The sequence below is a fragment of the Amyelois transitella genome, chromosome 19 (genome assembly GCF_032362555.1).
Source record: "Amyelois transitella isolate CPQ chromosome 19, ilAmyTran1.1, whole genome shotgun sequence".
NCBI classification, from domain to species: Eukaryota; Metazoa; Arthropoda; class Insecta; order Lepidoptera; family Pyralidae; genus Amyelois; species Amyelois transitella.
Window position 1 is genome coordinate 1,873,941 of NC_083522.1, and position 20,819 is coordinate 1,894,759.

General features: G+C 35.4%; 2 protein-coding genes across 2 annotated transcripts in view; both read right to left on the minus strand.

Annotated features, from left to right (window-relative positions):
• Positions 1-2,014, minus strand: part of LOC106139352 (oxysterol-binding protein-related protein 9) — a 68,311-nt gene extending 66,297 nt beyond the window's left edge. Inside the window, exon 1 of the mRNA XM_060949666.1 lies at positions 1,820-2,014. Within this exon, the coding sequence (XP_060805649.1) occupies positions 1,820-1,921 (102 nt within the window). The 5' untranslated portion in view covers positions 1,922-2,014. The remainder of the gene's footprint in view (positions 1-1,819) is intronic.
• A 719-nt stretch (positions 2,015-2,733) lies between these two features.
• The window catches only part of LOC106139737 (bromodomain-containing protein 4), a 35,347-nt gene continuing 17,261 nt past the window's right edge, over positions 2,734-20,819 (minus strand). The window contains exons 2-3 of the mRNA XM_013341234.2: positions 3,507-6,952; positions 2,734-3,124 (exon numbers count right to left, since the gene is read on the minus strand). Coding sequence (XP_013196688.2) covers positions 2,800-3,124; positions 3,507-6,952 — 3,771 coding nt within the window. The 3' untranslated portion in view covers positions 2,734-2,799. The remainder of the gene's footprint in view (positions 3,125-3,506; positions 6,953-20,819) is intronic.

Consider the following 20,819-nt stretch of genomic DNA (forward strand, 5'->3'; position numbering starts at 1 on the left):
TAGTGTTTTCACTTTTATGTACAATCTATATATATAAAACTCTTCCGTTACTGAGTGACTGACTGACAGACAACGCACAGTCGAAACTACTGGTCGTAGACAGCTGAAATTTGGAATGTAGGTTCCTTGGGATATGTAGGGGAGCACTAAGAAAGGATTTTTGGAAATTCAACCCCCAAGGGGGGGAAAAGGGGTAAAAACGTTTCTATGAAAAATCTTATTCCTTGGGTTTATAAACTTGAAACTTGGCATGAACACGTACATAGGCAAGTAAATATGTTTGACATTATAAGTTTTTTCAAACTACCCTCCAATCGTGATTTAGGGGGTGCGATTGGGTGACTGATTTATTAACGCACAGCCGAAACCGCTCGGTATAGGAGTCTGAGATTTTGAACAGAGGTTCCTTTAGTAACATAAGTGAGCACTAAGAAGGGATTTTTGAAATGTCAACCCCCAAGGGGGGGAAACGGGATAAACTGAGCCGGGGCTGCGGGAAAGTTCTAACGAGATACCGTGGCCCCGGAACGCAAAGGGCAACTGAAGGAACGAGGTGGGTTTTAGTCAGTAAAAGTCTGACACTCCCTTCCGTTCCACCCAGAGCGGGAGAGGTCATTTGATGATTTCCCATCCTTAAAAAAAAGACTTTGTATGACAACTTTCAGTCGTCTCTTTAACATACATAATAACATACATAATTATGTACATACATGCATAACATTAATAACATCACGCCTTTAAATCCCTATTTTGTGTTAACACTACCCACACAAACAGCTAAAAGGAAACAAGTGAAGAGACGAAATTTGTCCGCATCCATTTTCACCTAAATTCTTAACGTTAATGAGATTTACTTTTTATTATCAGGTCAACCTAATAGCCTCACATGTATGTATAACTTCGTAAGAATTTTCTTTCAACTCCTAACCGTTGAGGAGTTGTACCTTCCATCATCAGCTCATTCACATGGGATGATGACTATCAGACGCAAATACTTAAACAGAAGGAAATCCTGTAAGGCCTTTTCGTCCTATAAATCCTGTTTTTTTTTTCTTTTAAGACGATGATTTTGTCTCGCTTTACTTTTTCTATATAGATTTGTATGTATACTAATATTATAAAGAGGAACAATCTATTTTTTTATATGTTTGTTTGTTTACACATGTAATCGATAAACTCCGAAACTACTGAATCGATTTCAAACATTCACCATTAGAAAGCTACATCATCCCTGAGTAACACAGGCTATATTTAATTCCAGTTGTAACAAGATTTCAGCCTGTGGAAGAAAAAGCCCTGTCGAGATCATTAAAAAACGCTATATATAACCGAATTACACGTGGGCGAAGCCGCGGGCGGAAAGCTAGTATATAGATATATAGACAATCTCCTTCAGGCTACAATTACGGAATTAAATAGATTACCGTGGCAAAACTACTGACTAAATAAACTGACTACGTACCAAAAACCAATTTGAGAAATTTAAAAAGATGAACTTGAACTTTTAACAGTAAATAAACAAACTTTAACTTAATCCCGGTGATGAAAAATAGGCGTATTAAAGCTTTATTTATTTCGAAAAGGGAAATGTTTTGTACTTTGTGTGTAAACATGCGTAATTTCAACGCAAACATAGTTTACGTATGCTTAATTATTAGCAAATAAAAAGTAACCTTATTTTGGTATCCATATAGATATAAAGATAAGCCCATTATTATATTAAGTTGGTTTCGATTGTAAATTAATAAATAACCGTCGAAATCTAGGATATTTCCTAGATTTATAATAAAAGATAGAAAAACGTAAAAGTGTCACTTACCGTATAGTAAGACAGCAGGCCAGCACTCTCGTCTAGCACGAACCAGCGGTACTGCCATCCTTTCATCACATTAGTCCACTTACTTAATGAACCCTCCATCATATTTTTAACTCAAAAACAATTATCAAAAGACATGAAAAATAAAAACGTCGAATTTCCACACTCCGGCAAGAACCCGTCCTACAATAAATAATCCATAAGTTTGACATTGACAGATGAAAGCAAAGCTGTGTTACCAGTAGTGAAAAAATTGTGTAGGTTATCGATTCTTAATAAGAAATCGATTCAGATGGTTTTTATTTTCAAATTAAAAAATACAAAACCTTTTAATAAAATTTATTTTTCTTTCCTTGCCCCACGACTGCAGGGTACAGGTATTCAAATATGTTATATCTATTGGTAAACTTAAAATTTCAGATGTTTATTGACTTCTTGACCGTTTGGTAATTTAAATACACTCTCCCTTTCTTCTTATTCATGAAAATAAATATTAAATTAATTATCAATATAATTATTCTTTCGCGAGGTCTTATCAGGATTTCTTTAGTCTGCTTCTCTTACTTAGGCTTGGTAGAAACGTTCAACCTTCCGGAAGACGCGACTATAATAATTATTAGTAGTTAGTTAGTATTTTCAACTTAGTCAGTATAATATAAAGTAGGCACCTAAATGGAAATTAGGATCGAATAATTTTACTACTTATTTAAAAATGAACAATAAACCAATGAAGTTTTTCATTGTACTATTATCGTTTTTATTAAGTAAGATTTAGTATGAAAATATCAGGTTCAGGTTCATAAATTTTGGTAATTAAGAAGAATAAAATTCCAATGTAAATGTATAAAAAGGTACTTTATTTTGTACAACCTGATTATCACTTTAAACTCCGACTATATGCAACTTCATGCCGCTGTTTTAATTTAGTAATACTATATCTAGACTATTTACAATGTTCGACTTTCGAACGCGAGTCATCGCCATCATTGTCTTCGTAATGATCTGCCATGTTTTGTTTTACTATAACCAGATGATATTGATACTTGATTGCTATCTTGATCTAAACTCAACCCCGATAAATCTACTAAAAATGGCACATTTTCCGAACCGTCAGCGGTTACATCGTCCTTGTCAAACCTTTCAGGGACACCATTCCCTTCTATTGCTAGTTTCTCAATATCTTTGCTTAGTGAATTGTTTTCTGCTGCTTCTACGAACGCGGTGGAAAGTTCACCATTCAGCTTATTGATGTTGCCTGATGAGATGTCGTACATATAAATTTCCCTGTCGCCAGTGTCTTCTTCATTCCTGCAATAGAAAGATACCCATTTTTAATACCTATTGGTTGTAGTAAGTGAAAGAAAACCAGTGTGCTGCTTCTCTTATGTACTGAGTACATTGTAAAATTTAATAAACGGAAAGGCTAATAAAAAAATTTCTTTTTGACAATGGGCTTGCAACCTTTTACCAACTGTATCTCAATTCTATCTCGAATGTGGCCTTCGTGCCGCGTCCTTTCGATACTGTTCACAATATCTTCCCTGTACGAAGTAAAGACGTGTTATATGTGGTGACTGGAGTTAACATTTCATAATTAGGATAGTAAGATAAGATTTAAGAGTGAATACTATGTAAATGTTTAGTTAGTTGTAAGCATTTCATAACTTTATCAGTTATAAATTAATCTTACCCAGTCACTAGAAGAATGACAGACTGAAGATCTGTTGCTGTTTTTTTCTCAACATCCAGCCACTTCTGGAAATTTTCTGTAGTTGGTCGTTTCAATAAGTCTTGCAAGCTATCCCCCGCTACAAATCTAATTCCTTTTAATGAGTTACTAGTAGCCCTCTCTGACCTTGTATGATCTTTACTTAAATCTGCAGTTTCTACCGGAGCCAAAACAACTACAGATGTAATCTTTCTTCCTTTGAGAATATCTGGTAAAGGAAATTGATTGCCGCTTACTTTCAATGGTAAATATCTGTTATACTTTTTATCATTTAGAGCGACAGGTTCGACCTGTGTAGCATCCTCTTTTACGTAAACCTTAGCGATATTCTGTCCCTCAGCTGTTTTTGGATCAAAATGAACAACCTTCATTTCCACAGCTTGTTTCTGTGACTGGGGTGGAGCGACATATGTAGGAACATTCTCTGAAGCAGCGATGTCTTGGTCATCATCGATATCTTCGTCAATTCGAGACGTAATTTGATCACCATTGGGTGTAACAACAACAGGCTTAAGTTCAGTAGAAGCTATTTGTTGACCACCGCCTGCACTGAAGAAGTTGGCTAACTGATCAGGAGGCAGTGATTCCAAGGGAGTTTCTCCTACTTTGTCGTAATCCAAAACACTAATATCCGCATTATCCAAGATTCCCGAAGAAAGCAGCTGTTGACGCAAATCGTCAGGAACTTCATCAGGTAGTTCAATTTGAGGCTTCTTTTTCTTTTTCTCTTCTTTTTGTGGTTCTGGTGTTGAACTTATAGAGTTAATAGTAGAGGAAGAGTATTTCTGCGTAGTCGGTTTGATTTCCACAGTTCTAGAGGTTGATTGATAGTAAGCAGGTGACGGTGTACTTGTAACATAGTTAGACTGTGGCCTTGACCTTTCTTGCACGTATTGCGATTTAGGTGACGTTATTTGGATGGTTTGTTGGGCATATTGTTGGTTTTGTGCCTCACGATAATTTTGTTCATACTGACTTTGTTGCTGTTGTTGTTGACGTTGCTGCTGTAGTTGCTGTTGCTGTTGTTGGTTCTGATGTTGCTGCTGTTGTTGTGCTATTAGTAATTGCGTTTGTAGTCGATGTATTTCTTCCTGTTGTTTCTTTACATTTTCTGCCAGTTGTTGTCTTACTTGCTCTTGTTCAGAATCATAAAATTGTTGTTGTTCTTTTTGTTGTAGCTGATGATATTGCTGTACAGGTTGACTCGCAGTTGGCGTTGGCTGTGTTGGTCCGCTTAAACCACTATAGTTTGGTGGCTCATTACCATTTACTGTTATATGCTGTTCATACTTGGAAATAGAAGGTACGAATTCACCACCTTGTGGAACAAACTGCCCTACATTCTGTTGATGTTGGAGATTAGCTTGATCTTGGAAATTACTTTGTTGATTGCCAAAGGATGGTCTTTCAGATGGACTAATAGTTTGATGGGCCTGGGGTCTTTCTGATGGTGACACTTGTTGGTGGAATTGATGGTGTGCTGGAGTAGGAGAAGGTTGAGCATGGTAATTAAATAAAGGTGGAGACGATGGTTGTGGAAGGAATTGGTGTTGTGGAATCGGGGATGGTGACGGAGAACTTGAGAATGAGGGCTGATGCTGAAGAGGAAGTTGAGGAGTTGGGTGAGGTAATATTTGAGGGCCTTGATGAAACCCGAATTGTGGATGAGCTTGGTGCTGTTGTTGTTGTTGTTGGAATTGAGGGCGACTATCTTCAACTTTTGGTGGTGATGGTTTCAGATTGAAAAATGGAGGCCTGCTGGGATTAACGGGGAAAGATTGCTGAGAATCAACAAAATGTTGTGGCGGTCTTTGTTGAGGTAATTGTTGGTTTAGAGGAATAAACTGAGGACGTGAATGCTGTTCTTGGAAATGGGATGGAGGTGGACTAGGACTCGGGCGTGAATGGAAATTAAAGTTTTGTGGTTGCCTATTGGGCACGACTTGTTCTTTGGGAGGGTCTACTTGATCAGTCGTAATTGTATGATAATTTTCTTGCAAGTACTTAGGTTCGTCAAAGAATGGTTTGGATTGAGGTTGATAGAACGGTCTTTGAGGTCCTGTATGAAAACTGGGCCTTGATGGTCCATTTAAATGTGGGCGTGGAGCAAAGGATGGAGAGTTAGGGCGCTGTAGGAAAGTGGGAGGCGGATTATTTGGTCTCGGGAATGATGTGGAAAAGGCTGGTCCTGCAATCGTTGGCGCATTGTTACCAAAATGAGCGATAGGTCCAGGAGAGGCATTAGAGAATGGTGGATGAGGGTTAGGGTGAGGGCTTAAAGAAGATGATGGTCCGAATGGATTTTGTCGATTAACTTGTTGTTGAAGTTTGAAAGGTGCAATTGACGGTCCTTGTCGTGGAAGTTGTTGTTCATTTGGTATATACTGTTGAGGTTGAAATTGGATGCGGCTTTGGGCATGCTGGGACACTGGTTTATAGGATTGCTGCTTAGGATGATTTGCTACTGGTCTAGTCGGTGACTCGTGGTGTTGCGGCTTAGGTGAAGCGGATCGTTGTAGCGGGGGGTGGCTAGATGACGGATTTGGAAAAGCTATAGCAGGTCTTGGAGCTGTTTCTTCGTGACCCTCGGCGTTACTATCATGTCTATCACTGTAATGACGACCTTCGTTTCCAAAAGTTATTTTAACGCTACTGTCACTATGGTAAACTTCAGACTCAGGTTTGATGATAGCTCTCAAAGTGGTTGTTTGGGTTGGTGCGTATATAGGCTCAGGTGTAACTGTGACGTAATCATCATGGTGATGGTCATCTTCATGGTTAGTAGGTGGAGTAATAGCAGGAATAGGTTTTTCATAAATAACTTTGTCTTTTGAGTGAGGGTCTTTACTGTATTTTACATAGAAAACATGAACGGGTTCTTTCTTCTTTTTTGGTGCAGGTGTCGGAGGTGGTGCAGGAAGGGTTTCATTAGATTCTTTGATAATAATTTCAATAATGGGTTCAGGAGCTTCATAGTAATGAGGGTGACTTGGTTCTTGGCTGTACAAAGGAGCAGTTGGAAGTGATCCGTAAGGAGGCCCATATGTTCCTTCGCCAGAATTATCATGAACATTGAGTATTTTGGGTTGTGCATAAATTTCGTTCTTGTTTACTCCAGCGTCGTCTAAGTTATCAAGATTGGGGTCATAGAGTGGATCTTTCTGTGAGTACTGGACGACGGGCTCCATTTGTACTGCGTAAGGTGGCAATTTTCCGCCATTGTTTGGGACATGAGCTATTCTCCGGCTGCTTGTGAGTGACCTGAAGTGGGTCACTCTGGAATGAGGTAGTACTAATGAGTACTGAAGGTTCTGTGGAGTCCTTATGTTTTCCAGTTGTCGTTTCGGCTTCGTTTTCGCTGTGGAATTCTTCGCATGTGTAAGGCTGAGCACAGCTAGGGCTGTGACCTGAAACAATAGAAAATATTCTATTAATATTTTGGATTGCTAAATCGATAACTTATATTTTATCGAGTTAATTGTTGCCCTGTTTAAATATTATTGAATTGGTTTCGTTTCGTTTGTACGAAAACCAGAAGAATTAGTTTTTGGTAAATGTGCAATCATAGCATATTAATTATTTATAATTAAGTCGATTCTCAAAGAATCATAGAGATTAAAACTATTAGCGCAATCTGTCGAATAGTTTAGTATATAAATTGTAGGTTATATGTAGAAAAAAATTTAGATATAGTAAGTATTTTACATTTAAAAAAAAATTCTCTCACATACACCGCAGATAAAACATATTCTTCTAAAATATATACAGAGACAATTTTATTTATCTTGGCTTGTATACATATATTTGAAGGTTATTTTTGTAATGTTTTGTTTTTAATAATGTTCTTGCATTTCTGTAAAACTGTTATTGAATTGATTTCTCTTCGGTCGACCATGTCCGAGCCCAATTATTCATGGCTATTAAACATCTCGTGCTCAATGAAACGTATAACCTTGACATTGAGATTAAAATTTATAAAATTTCACAGCTATTTCGTTAATTGTTCCGATTTTATTTTATTCATTACAACTTTAACTTTATAAATTTTCAACACTTTCGAACATTGCAAAAATAGGTTATCTAATTTTCCAATTTTCTATTCTGTGTTACTTTCATGACGTGATACTAAGTTAAAAATTGATGTTAAGCACCTAATTTGAAACCCACGTTGCTCATGTGGGGAATTGTATATTTTTTTTACTCAGAGAAAAATCCAAAGATTTGATTTAGGTACATTCATACATATATTCGCCTATTGTACTTTACAAATTGTAATTGTTACAATAAAGAATAAATAAATAAATAAATATAATCATTTCTATATTCCTTGCGGAGTAGACAGAGCCAACAGTCTTGAAAAGACTGATAGGCCATTTTCAGCTGTTTGGCTTAATGATAGAATTGAGATTCAAATAGAGAGAGTTTGATTTGATTTACCGACCGATTTTTTACACTGTATTTTTCGCAGGCGAGATACATATAAATCTAGGAAGATAAATCCTATGAATGTAGTGTATGTGCATATGTATAAGAGTGAACGAGAAGGAAGTATTATGTCGTCTCTAGCACACACGCCACCATGATAGAATTTGAACAGCAGTTCATGATAGAAGGTACAGTGAGATTGTCTGAATCACTACAACGACCATAAAATAAACATGAAAATCGACGCCGTACAATCTTTTCTAGGCTAATGTACAACTTGTACATAAATTCTCCTTAAACCGAATACGCTCTCGGTCTTAAATTTCTTAAACAAACAAGAACCGACAATATTGGCCGAAGCTGTTACCTCCATCAACAATACGTCATCTCCATGTCATCATTCAGTCGTAATATCATCATACATAACACGGAGAAAGTGTTTAATGTGGAAAGCATTGGGCTTCTTGTTTGCTTTGAACATTCAGATAAAAATGTTTTATTGCTGAAGGCGTAGCGTTTGAAATACATTAGTAAGTAGGTATAGACTATTATTACATTATATTAAATTAGTATACTAGAAAACATGCCTAACAGCTGAACGTGGCCTTTCGGTCTATGAAGACTTCTGGCTCTGTCTGCCTCGCAGGGGATATAAACGTTTATTTTATTTATTTATTATTTACTTGTATTATTAATAGCTTCTGCTCACCAACTTACTTTAAAAGTGAGTTTATTTATTTAATTATCTCGAGATTAAGTAAAGCTAAAATAATACATACCTACACCAGTTTATGGTAGACCTCAAATGAAGTATAATGATTGTAAAACTACATCAAATTATCACCTAGGTACAATATTTTTGAGCGATTCGTGATCTAGAAACTGACAGATCGATAGAAATTCAAGAATGATCTTCTATTCAGATAAGTCTTTTTTCCGAAGACAACGAAAGCAACGCCCCATGCAAACAATTAGTTCAAAAATAAAAACGCCTACCACTTTTCACTTGCGGCAACCATAAAAATTCGTGGGACTTGTCATACTGCATTCCAACAAGAATAAAAGTAGGTACATTCGTCTGTATTTACTGTCCAACACTAGCTTGTTGACCCGACACGACCCGGGCTATTAAGTTGTTGAAGTGTTTACGGATTTGTATATGTGAGCTCTTTATTAGGCGTCTTCTCAAAAGAGCACTCGTATGTAATAAAACAGTTTTTATTTCACCTTAAAGTAAGCATAAATGTAAATAAGTGTAAAATAGGAATAATATTATTGGGATTTATGACCTATACCTAGATGGTAAGACCTAAAATAATTCCCCATATTTATTTTTTAACATTTTAGCTCCTATCTTGTCACTAAATGCAAAAAACAACTGAAATAAATTTGATACGGGCTTCACAGTGGCCTCTATGGCTCAGCGGTAGTGCGTCAACCGGAGGTCCCGGGTTCAAATCCTGGCCAGGACATGATGAGAAATGAATTTTGAAATTTATTTACAGCTAAAAATATACTAATAGATACTTATAATTCTTACTTATAAAATTATTTGATTTTAAAATTGAAGTATATATATACGTTATATGTACTACTTATTAAAAAACTAAAATAGTTTCTATTCTTTTTCTTCCTCCTGGCTCTAGTCCCGGTTGCATCTTCACCATTCTGAAGATGAGCCCAGGGTATGCTTTTGACCCTGGATTGGGTGAGTCAGGTTTTTACACGAAGCGACTCCCGTCTGACCTCCGCAACCTTTGGCAAAATATTTTTACTCTTATGTACTTCTAAATAATAGGTACCTACCTACCTTAGTTAAAGTACACACCTGTTTCAAAATATTTTAGTTATTGCTTAATCAAAAAGTAAAAGTGAGTCTCATTGAGATTAAACTCATGGCCTCTGTATTCGAAAAAGTGGAAACTGCCAAGTATAAACTAATTACATATTTACTTGATATCGCAAAACGTTTTGCCGTATTAGGCATGCCAAAAAGTGAGATGCATCTTATATTTTTTATAAACATATTGTTATTAAGTCTTTATCTCATATATGAGACTTGCCTGTGCCGTGTGGTTCCTGGTACCAAAAGAAAAAAAAATAGGGCCACTCCACCTCTTTCCTATGGGTGGCGCAAAAGACGATTAAGGGATAGGCTTATCTTTAGATTCTTGATTAAGGCGATGCTCTAGCAACCTATTTGAATCTCAATTCTATAATTAAGTCAAACAGCTGAACTACATCGGAACCTAAAAGAGAGACAGAGAGAGAGAGAGAGAGAGAGAGAAGATATATGTCTTAATAAAGTCCATGAACAGACACACAGAAAACATGTATTACCTTACTTTATTATAGAAGGTTAAAACTTAGTAGCAATGAGTCATAACTTGGTGTGAAATTTAGCGCAATACTACTTAACCCGATGCATTAAGTCCATTATATTAATTAAGTGCACATTTTACTACCGGAAACCGGAAACTAAGTAGTTCATACAAAGCACAAAAGGGGCCGCACGCGACCATTACTTAACTTTACATAACACTATTCGGAGTAACTTCATTGTTTACAAAAACTTAATTTGCATAGGTACAAAAACATTAACACATTCTCATAGATAGACGAACTATTAATCTTTAATCGTTAAGAACTTCCTATATTTTAAGCTAAGGTGTTACAAAATATTTGTAAGTCGATCAAGGAAAAGGCTTAATAAACTTTAATATACCTAGGTACTTATAGGTGATGGTTTTGCAACCTACCTGGTCTTCTGTGGGATGCTTTTTATTTACTATGCGTCTATCTATGTACATGAAAGTAAGTAAGTAAGTTAATGCTTTATTGTTCACTAAAGGAGTACTATGTAATGTAATGTCTTTCTTATAGGAAAATTATAATGTACAAGCTCGAGCAAGATAAAATATATATATATATATCTATGAAGCCGAAATTGAACGACCATTATAGAAAACGAGCGAATCCGGGAGTCCTCTTCTCTCTTAACATCCAAATAATACCACAATTTCTAAAAAAGTAATTTTATTTGGAGATACTGCGACCAGATCAATATACAGTCCACTCAAACAATTTAAAATAATGAAATCTTCGAGCAAACTCTCATTCAGTTTGGTAATGCATGAGCAATATACCTATCAACACAGACAAATCAATTAAATAGTAAACTTGTTTCACACAAGATTTGCGAAACAAAGACACAAAATGTAAAAAGTGAAGTAACCATTGTTTTTTTCTCTCACGATGAAGATAGACCCGGTCGACGTTTCAACTTGAAATTTTTTCGAAAACAATGAGTGATAGTCGCGTACTGTTGTCGACGTGTATGCAAATTGTGATGATTCCTTTTCACGGAACAAAAGAAAAAATGTTAGCACCATAGAAATCTATAATCATACATACATATGGTCACGTCTATATCCCTTGTGGGGTAGACAGAACCAACAGTATTGAAAAGACTGATAGGCCACGCCAAAAAATAATCCCAAGTTTGTAAGCCTATCCCTTAGTCGCCTTTTACGACATCCATAGGAAAGAGATGGAGTGGTCCTACAGTAGTCCCACACGGCACAAATCTATAATCCTAATAGATATATATATATATATATATATATATATATATATATATATATATATAATCCTAAACAAAGCAACCGTCATTGAGCCAAATAGCTGAACGTGGCCTATCAGTCTTTTCAAGACCGTTGGCTCTGTCTACCCCGCAAGGGATATAGACATGATTGTATGTATGTAGAAACGCCAACACGCACCACATTCCAATAATTTGTAATTCCAAGTACAAGTCAGATGGTGATAACTACAGCATTAGCTATGCGGTTACCTCTCGGGCTAAGCAGTATTTGCCTAAGAACTGATAATTTTTTATAACTTTTAATAACCATCATTTTCACAGCCACACGTAACCGGTGTTTAAACAATTTTCTGACACGTTCGAATCTTGTCATTCAAAAATGGAATAAAAAAGTAATTTCTGTAATAGGCCGCTGTTCCGAAATACATTCGTGCGTGTGAGCATTCTACATTCTTTTTTTAATTTTAGACTCGAGCGGTAGAGTAAGGCCTATATCTGAAAACTGGACAAACTAGAGAGGAATAATAGAAGGCGTAGGTACTCCGGGCCACGAATATATCATCAAGCAGGAACACTGCTAAGGAAGTTGATATTATGCAAAAAAATTAAATAACCATAAACGTGTTTATCAAATCGTAAGATCACACTCTTATTTGCTTCCACGTAAAAATAAAAACATTAAACCCCCCGAGACGAAGTTAATAAGCATTCCGTCACGCCACAAACCTAACGTCTATTTTTAACCCGAGTTTAAAAAAAAAAGAGAATAATGCTCTCGGTCCCGAAATTAGTAACGCATCACGCTATGAGTTTATAATGACTATGGTGTACTACCATGATTCACTGCTAGGCATTAACTTGATAATCTACACCATTTGAGATGCGTAGTAGACGTGGCTATAATTGATAAAATTTGTCGGTCATGGCATCATAGACAAGTCACACAACACTTTAGGTAAGTCGCAGTCTAAATCTTTGGAAAGAAAGAAACAAAAATATTTATTTGCCGTATAAGGTGACATTTCATTGCTAACACAGTGGTTACACGATTTTCAGTAAAAACAATAGTGTAAAAGTAAAGCCAACTCTAATTTTATCTCTCGGAATAAAAACATTCAATCTTTCAGTCTTTTCGAGACTGTTATTATCTGTTCCGTAAGGGATAAAGACGCAATTATATATGTATGTAGAGAAAGATCAATTATTCAGTCTGACGATTCTTGTTTGTTGTAAAATAAATAATATTCCATTACCAATTGCAATCAAAATTAATCGTCAAACCATCTTCTTTCTTGGCTTAACTTCCTCAAAGTTCAGAAGCTATTCGACGAGCTAATGCCAGGTAGCTTCCTAGTTGTAACAGAGATAATGGCTTGAACGCACCCACTACAAGGTACAGTCGGCATCATAATATACGGAGTAAAATTAGTCTGCAAATGAGTAAACAAAAGCTAATTATATATCTAGTACTTACACTGTAAAATAATCTAGACTTTAAGTACTGTTAATCTACAGTCGATAAAACAGATTAATAATTACGCTATAAACGACAAATCGTTTGGGTTCCCGCCAAAAAGGTAATCAATTAATTCGACTCAGTTATGTTTTTTTGTTCGTTTGCGACGTAAATACTCGGCCAACAGTCTACCGATTTTGATGATCATACCTATGTATATGTCTGTCAAGAAAATTAAATGTTGATTTGTGTATTTCCTACATAGAATAATCCGTATTTTGCAGACTTTACTAACGTCCGCAAGCAGCTAAGTACTCAACAAAATAACATACAATTTGTGCCGTGGGAATCTTGGGAAAAGAAAAATGGCCGGTGGGAATACGGTGCTGAACTGACACGTTCTGCTTTGAAGATTCCACTTTTGCCGTCAGTTGGAGCTAACTGGCATAAAACTGGGTCTTTGGTCCATCCATAAATAGCTCTCATCTTTGCGTGGTCGCTCTTGCACCCTCTAATGCTTCGAGCTTGGTCCGCCATACTTTTTTTACGCCAAAACATATTGGCCCACTCCTAACTAATATTATAAATGGAGGTATGAGTGTTACCTCTAAGTTTGTTACCGCTTCACTGTTAATACACATTCTACATATATTATGTACGTGTGGATTACGAAAGGACATAGGGTACATTTCAAACTGACAGTGCCGCGAGCGAAAGTTAGAATAATAATACGAAATAGAGTGTCGTTGAGTTAGTATCCTATTAAATACCTACCTAAGTCTTCAACTTTGAGGCTAGCTCAATCTGGGTGTTTTATCCCTTTCGTGTTTTTTCACTGTCAGCCAATATATTTAATATTAAGTTACTATCCGTTGTCCGCGGCTTCGTCAGCTATAAAGCTATATTACTGGAAAGTTTCATGAAATTTCGTTTAATAGCTTTGCGTGAAAAAGTAACAAACACGTACACATCCACACTCTTATAAACTTTCGTATTTAATAATATTATTCGGATATGATTAAAACATTTAATTATTCGAACGAGGCACAAATTTGCAATGACATAACTATGACATACAAATTAATATAACTATAACTACCGATCATTAAGTCTGGAAATAGAATGGTAATGACGCGACTATTACGTAGTGTTGCATATAAAATAATAATTCTGCAACTGTAGTACATTCACTTTTATGATTCGCTAAGTTAACTTCTTTGTTGACATTTTTTTTCTGCTAGGAAGAAGCAATTGGAATTGGCTGTTTCATTTTATCATGTACGGTATGATAATCCAATAGATGACTGTATAATTTTTCTGTATAGATTAAAATTTTCATTAGAACGAAAGTGTTTTACAATACGTCATCGTCGGCGTCATTATTTTTATGTTATTTTTATGATGTTTACTTTTTGAGTGTTCAATCAATTGAATTAAAATTGAAAAATGTTTCAACATATTTCATCATAAAAATTATGTCATAACATTCAATTAACGCAATCTGTAATAAAACACATGTACGCAATATGTATTTTAAAAACCTCTTTTATTTTACATTTACTGTGAATACATCATTTTTTAATAAAAAGGCGTGGTAATAAAAATAAAGTAGAAATGCCTTCATCTTTGGCTCTATGCATCTCATTGATGCCTCAAATTGAACTCCACAATCAATAAGTGATAAGGCATACATTTAATAAAAATAGTAAACTTGAGAACCTCCTCTTCTTGTCTCCTATTTTTTTTATAATTGTAATTATTCGTACTTGATAAAATCAAATCTTGGCGATAGGTCAAGTCAAGAAGTACCCGAAACTGCTGCGTGAGTAATGATGTAGTCTCTGCCTAACCCCTCAGGAGAGAGGCGCGACTTTATGTATATAACAAAGAATATAGATTAAAAAAATATTTCTGTTTGTGACGAATAAATTCAACAACTACTGGGTGATTTTTGAATATATTTTTGACAGTTGAAAGCTTCATAAATAATTAAGGGTTACATTTTTCTGAAAATTCACACAGTAATTAAACCCCGCGCAGATGTTAACTTTTACAGTGTTGAAGGTTAATAGTAATTAAAGTGATTAGAAGTATTTTTAAGTAAAGGAAAAGTTATGTGGTGCCTTGTTACTTTTAAAAAGATTTTAGGTACCTATTACCATTTCCGTTTCAAATGCTGTTGGTGTTAACGATTGATAATTATTCAAATTAATTACAACACTTTAACTTTTGTCGGAAGTATGATAAGTGAATGTAACAAGATTTGAATTTATCGATAACATATTACATGCACGCAGCTTCGGTCGCAAACATTATCACGTTTTCGTGGCAATTTCCAAATTTTTTTTTAAATTGTATTATGTTCTAATGAAATCGAATCTATTATTGAGAAACTCAACCAATCCAGAGTTGGGTTTTTTACGATTTATTTTCACTTGGCGTTCTTTTTTTTAAATTTCATTTCCAAAATAACTCAATCTTACGTTGTAACAAAAGAAAACAAAAAATTACAATTCATTAGACCATAGATCTGTCTTTAGAAAAAAATAATAATAATTGCACCTAATTAAATGTTATCCACATAATAAAAATCACAAGACGCTTCACGCCTTCAACAATTATACTGTCGGAATGTCAATCAAATATTATTAATGGTTTGGAAATATGTAAGTTATGTGAATCATTCCAGTACTGTACAGTCATCAGTGTTTTCTTTTTATGGTTGGTGTTATTAATTTTATAATAGGTACCGTGTAGTGAGTGTGAAGTAAATTTTCATTTTTTTTAGTAAGAAAAGAATGTGTAGTTGATTGCCATCCATACTTATGTTTAATAAAATAGTAGGTAATTGGCGGATGTCAGATTTTTATTAAATCGATATGGGTGATCTATAAAAGACCAAAAAAAATAACATTTTTAGAAATTTTGTTTTTCTGACGATCTGTCTATGTATGTTTTGTATTCACAAAAATCTTGATCTTGTGTGTGAACTGATACGGCAAACGAAGTCGCGGGCAATAGCTAGTAGAAAACAACAAACTATGACGACCTTACGTAAGGAGTAGAATAAATTAAAGAAGATAGTGTTATTAAACAAAAATTAAAATTATATCACGTACATACATATATGTAGTCACGTCTATTTCCCTTGCGGGGTAGATAGGGCCAACAGTCTCGAAAAGACTAACCACGTTTAGATGTATGGCTTCATGATGGAATTGAGATTCAAATAGACAAAATTACATCACATTTGGTGAAAGAAAATATATACATGTGATAACTCTAAGTCGTGATGCGTCTCTACCATAAAAGTCGCTTTCAGAAGTAAGGCTGTAATAATCGCATAAGCGGAAGCGGTATTCTAAAAGGCGGAGAGTATAGTGGAGCGACGAAACAGTTTCGACTGTCACATGCTAGTTTACTAGCAACAGTTTGTAATTCCGAAGATTTTTATTTTATTTTGGAAACAAATAAATATGGGTCTTGGTTTTTCTCACTTACCTTTAATAAATAAAAGAGGGAAATAAGGAGATTTGTCAATGCAAAAAATGTTATTACATTTTGGATCGTGAAAATATTGCTATTTCTTAAAAATATTTTATTTTATATAGAGGCAGTATTAAATTAGCAAAAAATAAAACACCGTGCCTGTCGAAGTATCTGCCAGCTGCTGTTCTTGCTGAGCAAAGTTAATTCCATTATTAAGTGGAAGGCCGAACTTGGTCATTCGACACTATTGCTCTGTCTACCACGTAAAGATTAAGTAAAAAAAAATTAAGCCTTGATTATATGCAATAATATATTGAATATAATATAACATTTATGATTTTCCGCTTTTCCACACTTACTTAAACCTCTTCCTTATTCGGACCGAAAGGTGTCTCATGTCTGGTGAACGTTACCTTAGGGCACGTTCACACTTGCGCCTGCGTTTCACTTGCAAATAATTCCATTCCATTTATTATCTACACGATATCGATTTCCGTTAATATCATTATAATGTTAGATCGTGGGAATGCTAGGTGAAATTTACATAGAACTAACAGTGCCCGCGAATTCGTCCGCGTGGAATAGTTGTATTGGGCATCATTGAAGCCCTCAAGGATGAATAATTTTCCCCGTATTTTTTACATTTTCCATTATTTCTTCGCTACTTTTAGTTGCAGCGTGATGTTATAAAGCCTTCCTCGATAAATTATCCATTCAACACAAAAATAATTTTTCAATTCGAACCAGTAGTGCCTGAGATTAGCGCGTTCAAACAAATAAACAAACAAACTCTTCAGCATATAATATTAGTATAGATTATGAAATATTGAAAACCCATCAGAAACAGTTTTTTTTTTCTTTATCTGGAAAGTGGCCCTATAATAATTGTGATATAAAGAAAAAATCTTTATATCACAATTATTATAGAGTAAATCCATTGATTTCGTTAAAAAATTATCAAACTTATAGGTAATTTGGAAAGCTTGTTCAAAAACTCTTCCGTTACTGAGCGAGTGAGTGACTGACTGACAGATATCTCACAGCAAAAACCGCTTCAGAAACTTAAAATAACCTTATGTGATCTAGGGTCGTGCTAAGAATGAATTACCCGAAATCCCGACGAGAATAGCGGGTGGAGCCGCGGGAACTCTCTATCTACTATATTAATATTATAAAGTTGAATAGTTCGTTTGTTTGTTTGTTTGAACGCGGTAATCTCAGGAACAACTGGTTCGAATTGAAGAATTCTTTTTGTGTTGAATATACCATTTATCAAGGATGGCTTTAGTTTAGGCTATACAACATCACGCTGCAACTATTAGAAAAGAAGAAATAATCGAGAATATGAAAAAAATCGGAGGAAATTATTTGTCCTTGATGCTAAAAATACCAATTCCACGCGGGCGAAGTCGCGGGGACGGCTAGTTAAAAATAATTTGCATGGACGGGAAGAGAATCTATATTTTTGCTACCAGACAATTTTGCAACTCGGAATTTAGGAACTAAAATTACAGTTAATTGCTAAAAGCAACAACGTTTACACAAGGAAGTCCCATTGTGTGTTCTCGCTAACAGATAGCTGCGCACGCGCATTCACTTTTACTAAAGATAATATCTTTTTAATTAACCGTTCGCGATGGCACGTTTGGGATCGCCGAACTGTTATGTAAATGTTTGACTGACAAGTTATAGCAATTACATTAATGGTCATTGTATAATTAATACATACATACATATGGTCGCGTCTATATCTCTTGCGGGGTAGACAGAGCCAACATTCTTGAAAAGACTGAATGACCACGTTCAGCTATTTGGCTTAATGATAGAATTGAGATTCAAATAGTGACAGGTTGCTAGCCCATCGCCTAAAAGAGAATCCCAAGTTTGTAAGCCTATCCCTTAGTCGCCTTTTACGACATCCATAGGAAAGAGATGGAGTGATTCTATTCTTTTTGTATTGGTGCTGGGAACCACACGGCAGCCACACATTTAATTTGCGGAATACTTCGACTGGATGGTGAAGATGGATCGGAGCAGCATGTCACAAAAAATAACTGCTATTTCAAACAGTTAAATATTCGTATTTATAAAAAATAAGGTAAGATCCTTTTTAAAAATATCTTCAAGAAACCTGTTAAATAAAGTTAATAATTTTCATAAAAGATAATGCTGACCATATAACATGGAAATTGGGTATCAGATACATGCAAGTCTTGAAAAGGTGGCCTTTCAGTATTTTTTTCTGAACGTGGGTTCAGTTCGGCTATATGGCTCAATGATTTAATTATTATCCCTTGCGGGGTAGACAGAGCTAGCAGTCTTAAAGAGACTAAAACACTACGTTCAGCCGTATGGCTCTATAATAGAATTGAGTTTAAAATAGTGACAGGTTGCTAGCCCATCGCCTACCAGAGGAATCTCAAGTTTATAAGGCTATCCCTAAGTCGTCTTTTACAACATCCATGGGAAAGATATAGAGGGTTCTATCCTAAAGTGCCAAAACTACACGGTAATTGAAATAATAGTGTATTTTTTTTTCCAAAACTTTTAGTAGACTAAAGACACAAATGTGTGTCAGTCGTGTCGTCTGTCTCATTACAAAAATGTACTGAAAGAAATCTGACGTAACCAGCTTTGCCCTCTTGCATTGACATAATAGTTTTAAATAATTACTCATTCGTTATAACTCATTTGCTTTTGACCTCAAAAACAAAGGCCGATATGCAAATGAAGTAAAAACAAAGATTCAAGCAAAGATTTACGACATCCGTGGGGAAGAGATGGAGTAGTCCAATTTTTTTTTCTATTGGTGCCGGGAACCACACGGCACCAATATAAATATAATAGAAGACAAGTTACAACAAGAAATAGATTAACCGTTAAAATACCAGATGACTACGTGATTAAAATGAAACAATAGTAGTTAAATCTTCACCAATCCATGGTTCAATTCCTGCAAGTTCAGTGCCACCGCTTTCACCAAACAATGGTGTCTCGATGTTTTATTTATCGATTTAATGAGCGATTAGCGATGCATCGAATCGAGCTGACATCCGCTTTGTCGCTTCTATGAAGAAACCTTAGATGTCATTGTGTTACTTCCGTTGATTTATTGGCGATGGATTCCGGAATATGTTCAAAGAATTTCTTATGGTTGAATCTCTATTATAAGGAGGATTAAAATCCTCCAGGCCGTTCAGGCTGTAGCAGGACACATAGAAATCGACATACAAATACAGTCGAAAATCATTACCCTCCGGTGGCAGTACTCTCTCTGCTTGTTCTAAATTATTGGTGTTAATTTCTTACCTTTATCTAGTAAAAAAGATATCACAGGGTCTCTAAGAAAGTTAAAAGCGGAACCCGAGCTTCTCTCCAGAGAGGTGATGATGCAACCTCAGGAAAATGATGAAATGGAAAATCTGGTAGAAAAAGATGACAGCGACGCAGTAATAGCTTCACATCTGCTTAAAACGGAATCCTGACACCAAGGTACCTATTAGTTTCTGGGGTCTACAAATTTCAATCTTTCTCTCTATAAGATATGTGAATAAGTAGATCTTACTTAGTATTCACACAGGCTATCATTGACTGTGCCACATACATATGTTCATAGGCAACTCTCTATAAATAAGAGATTGTGTAGGTAGTGTAATTAGGTACTTAAATTTTTACGTATTAAATATAATTGTAGGACAATAGTTGGTGTCGGAGACTTCGACTGCTTGCATTATAGGATTAGTACATAAAGGTAGGCCAACTAAATTAAAAAGTTTCACTCACTCTCCTTTTACTTGGTGTAATTAGAAAGAGACAGGTTTATCTATAATTTCCTGACTAGGTACTATAAAAATCAATATTCGAATTACTGAAAAAAAGCTGCATTTTACCATACAGGAAGCAATTAAGAGTATGACAGATTTTAAGCAAGTCCTACTATAATAAGCATAGCATAAAACTACAGTTTTGCAGCGCATGCGTCTTTAGAAAGTTGGTCCTTCGTGGGAAGTGCACAATGTACGTATATGCATCTGCTTCCTTCACACGAATGAGGTTGTTGTGATCCGTGATTGTGATATTAAATTTGTTTTATATAAACACACTAGGGTACGCATGCATACATACGCATAATTTTCGTTATCGCGGAAATTTTGGGGAATTCTCCTTTTGTGCACAAAAGATTCCTACATGCCGAAATTAAATTTCTAGATCCAGCGGTTTGGACTGTGTGTTGATATTTCAGTCGTTCAGTGACGAACATTTTTACACTACCACTTTTAAAATTATATTTCCTTACAGG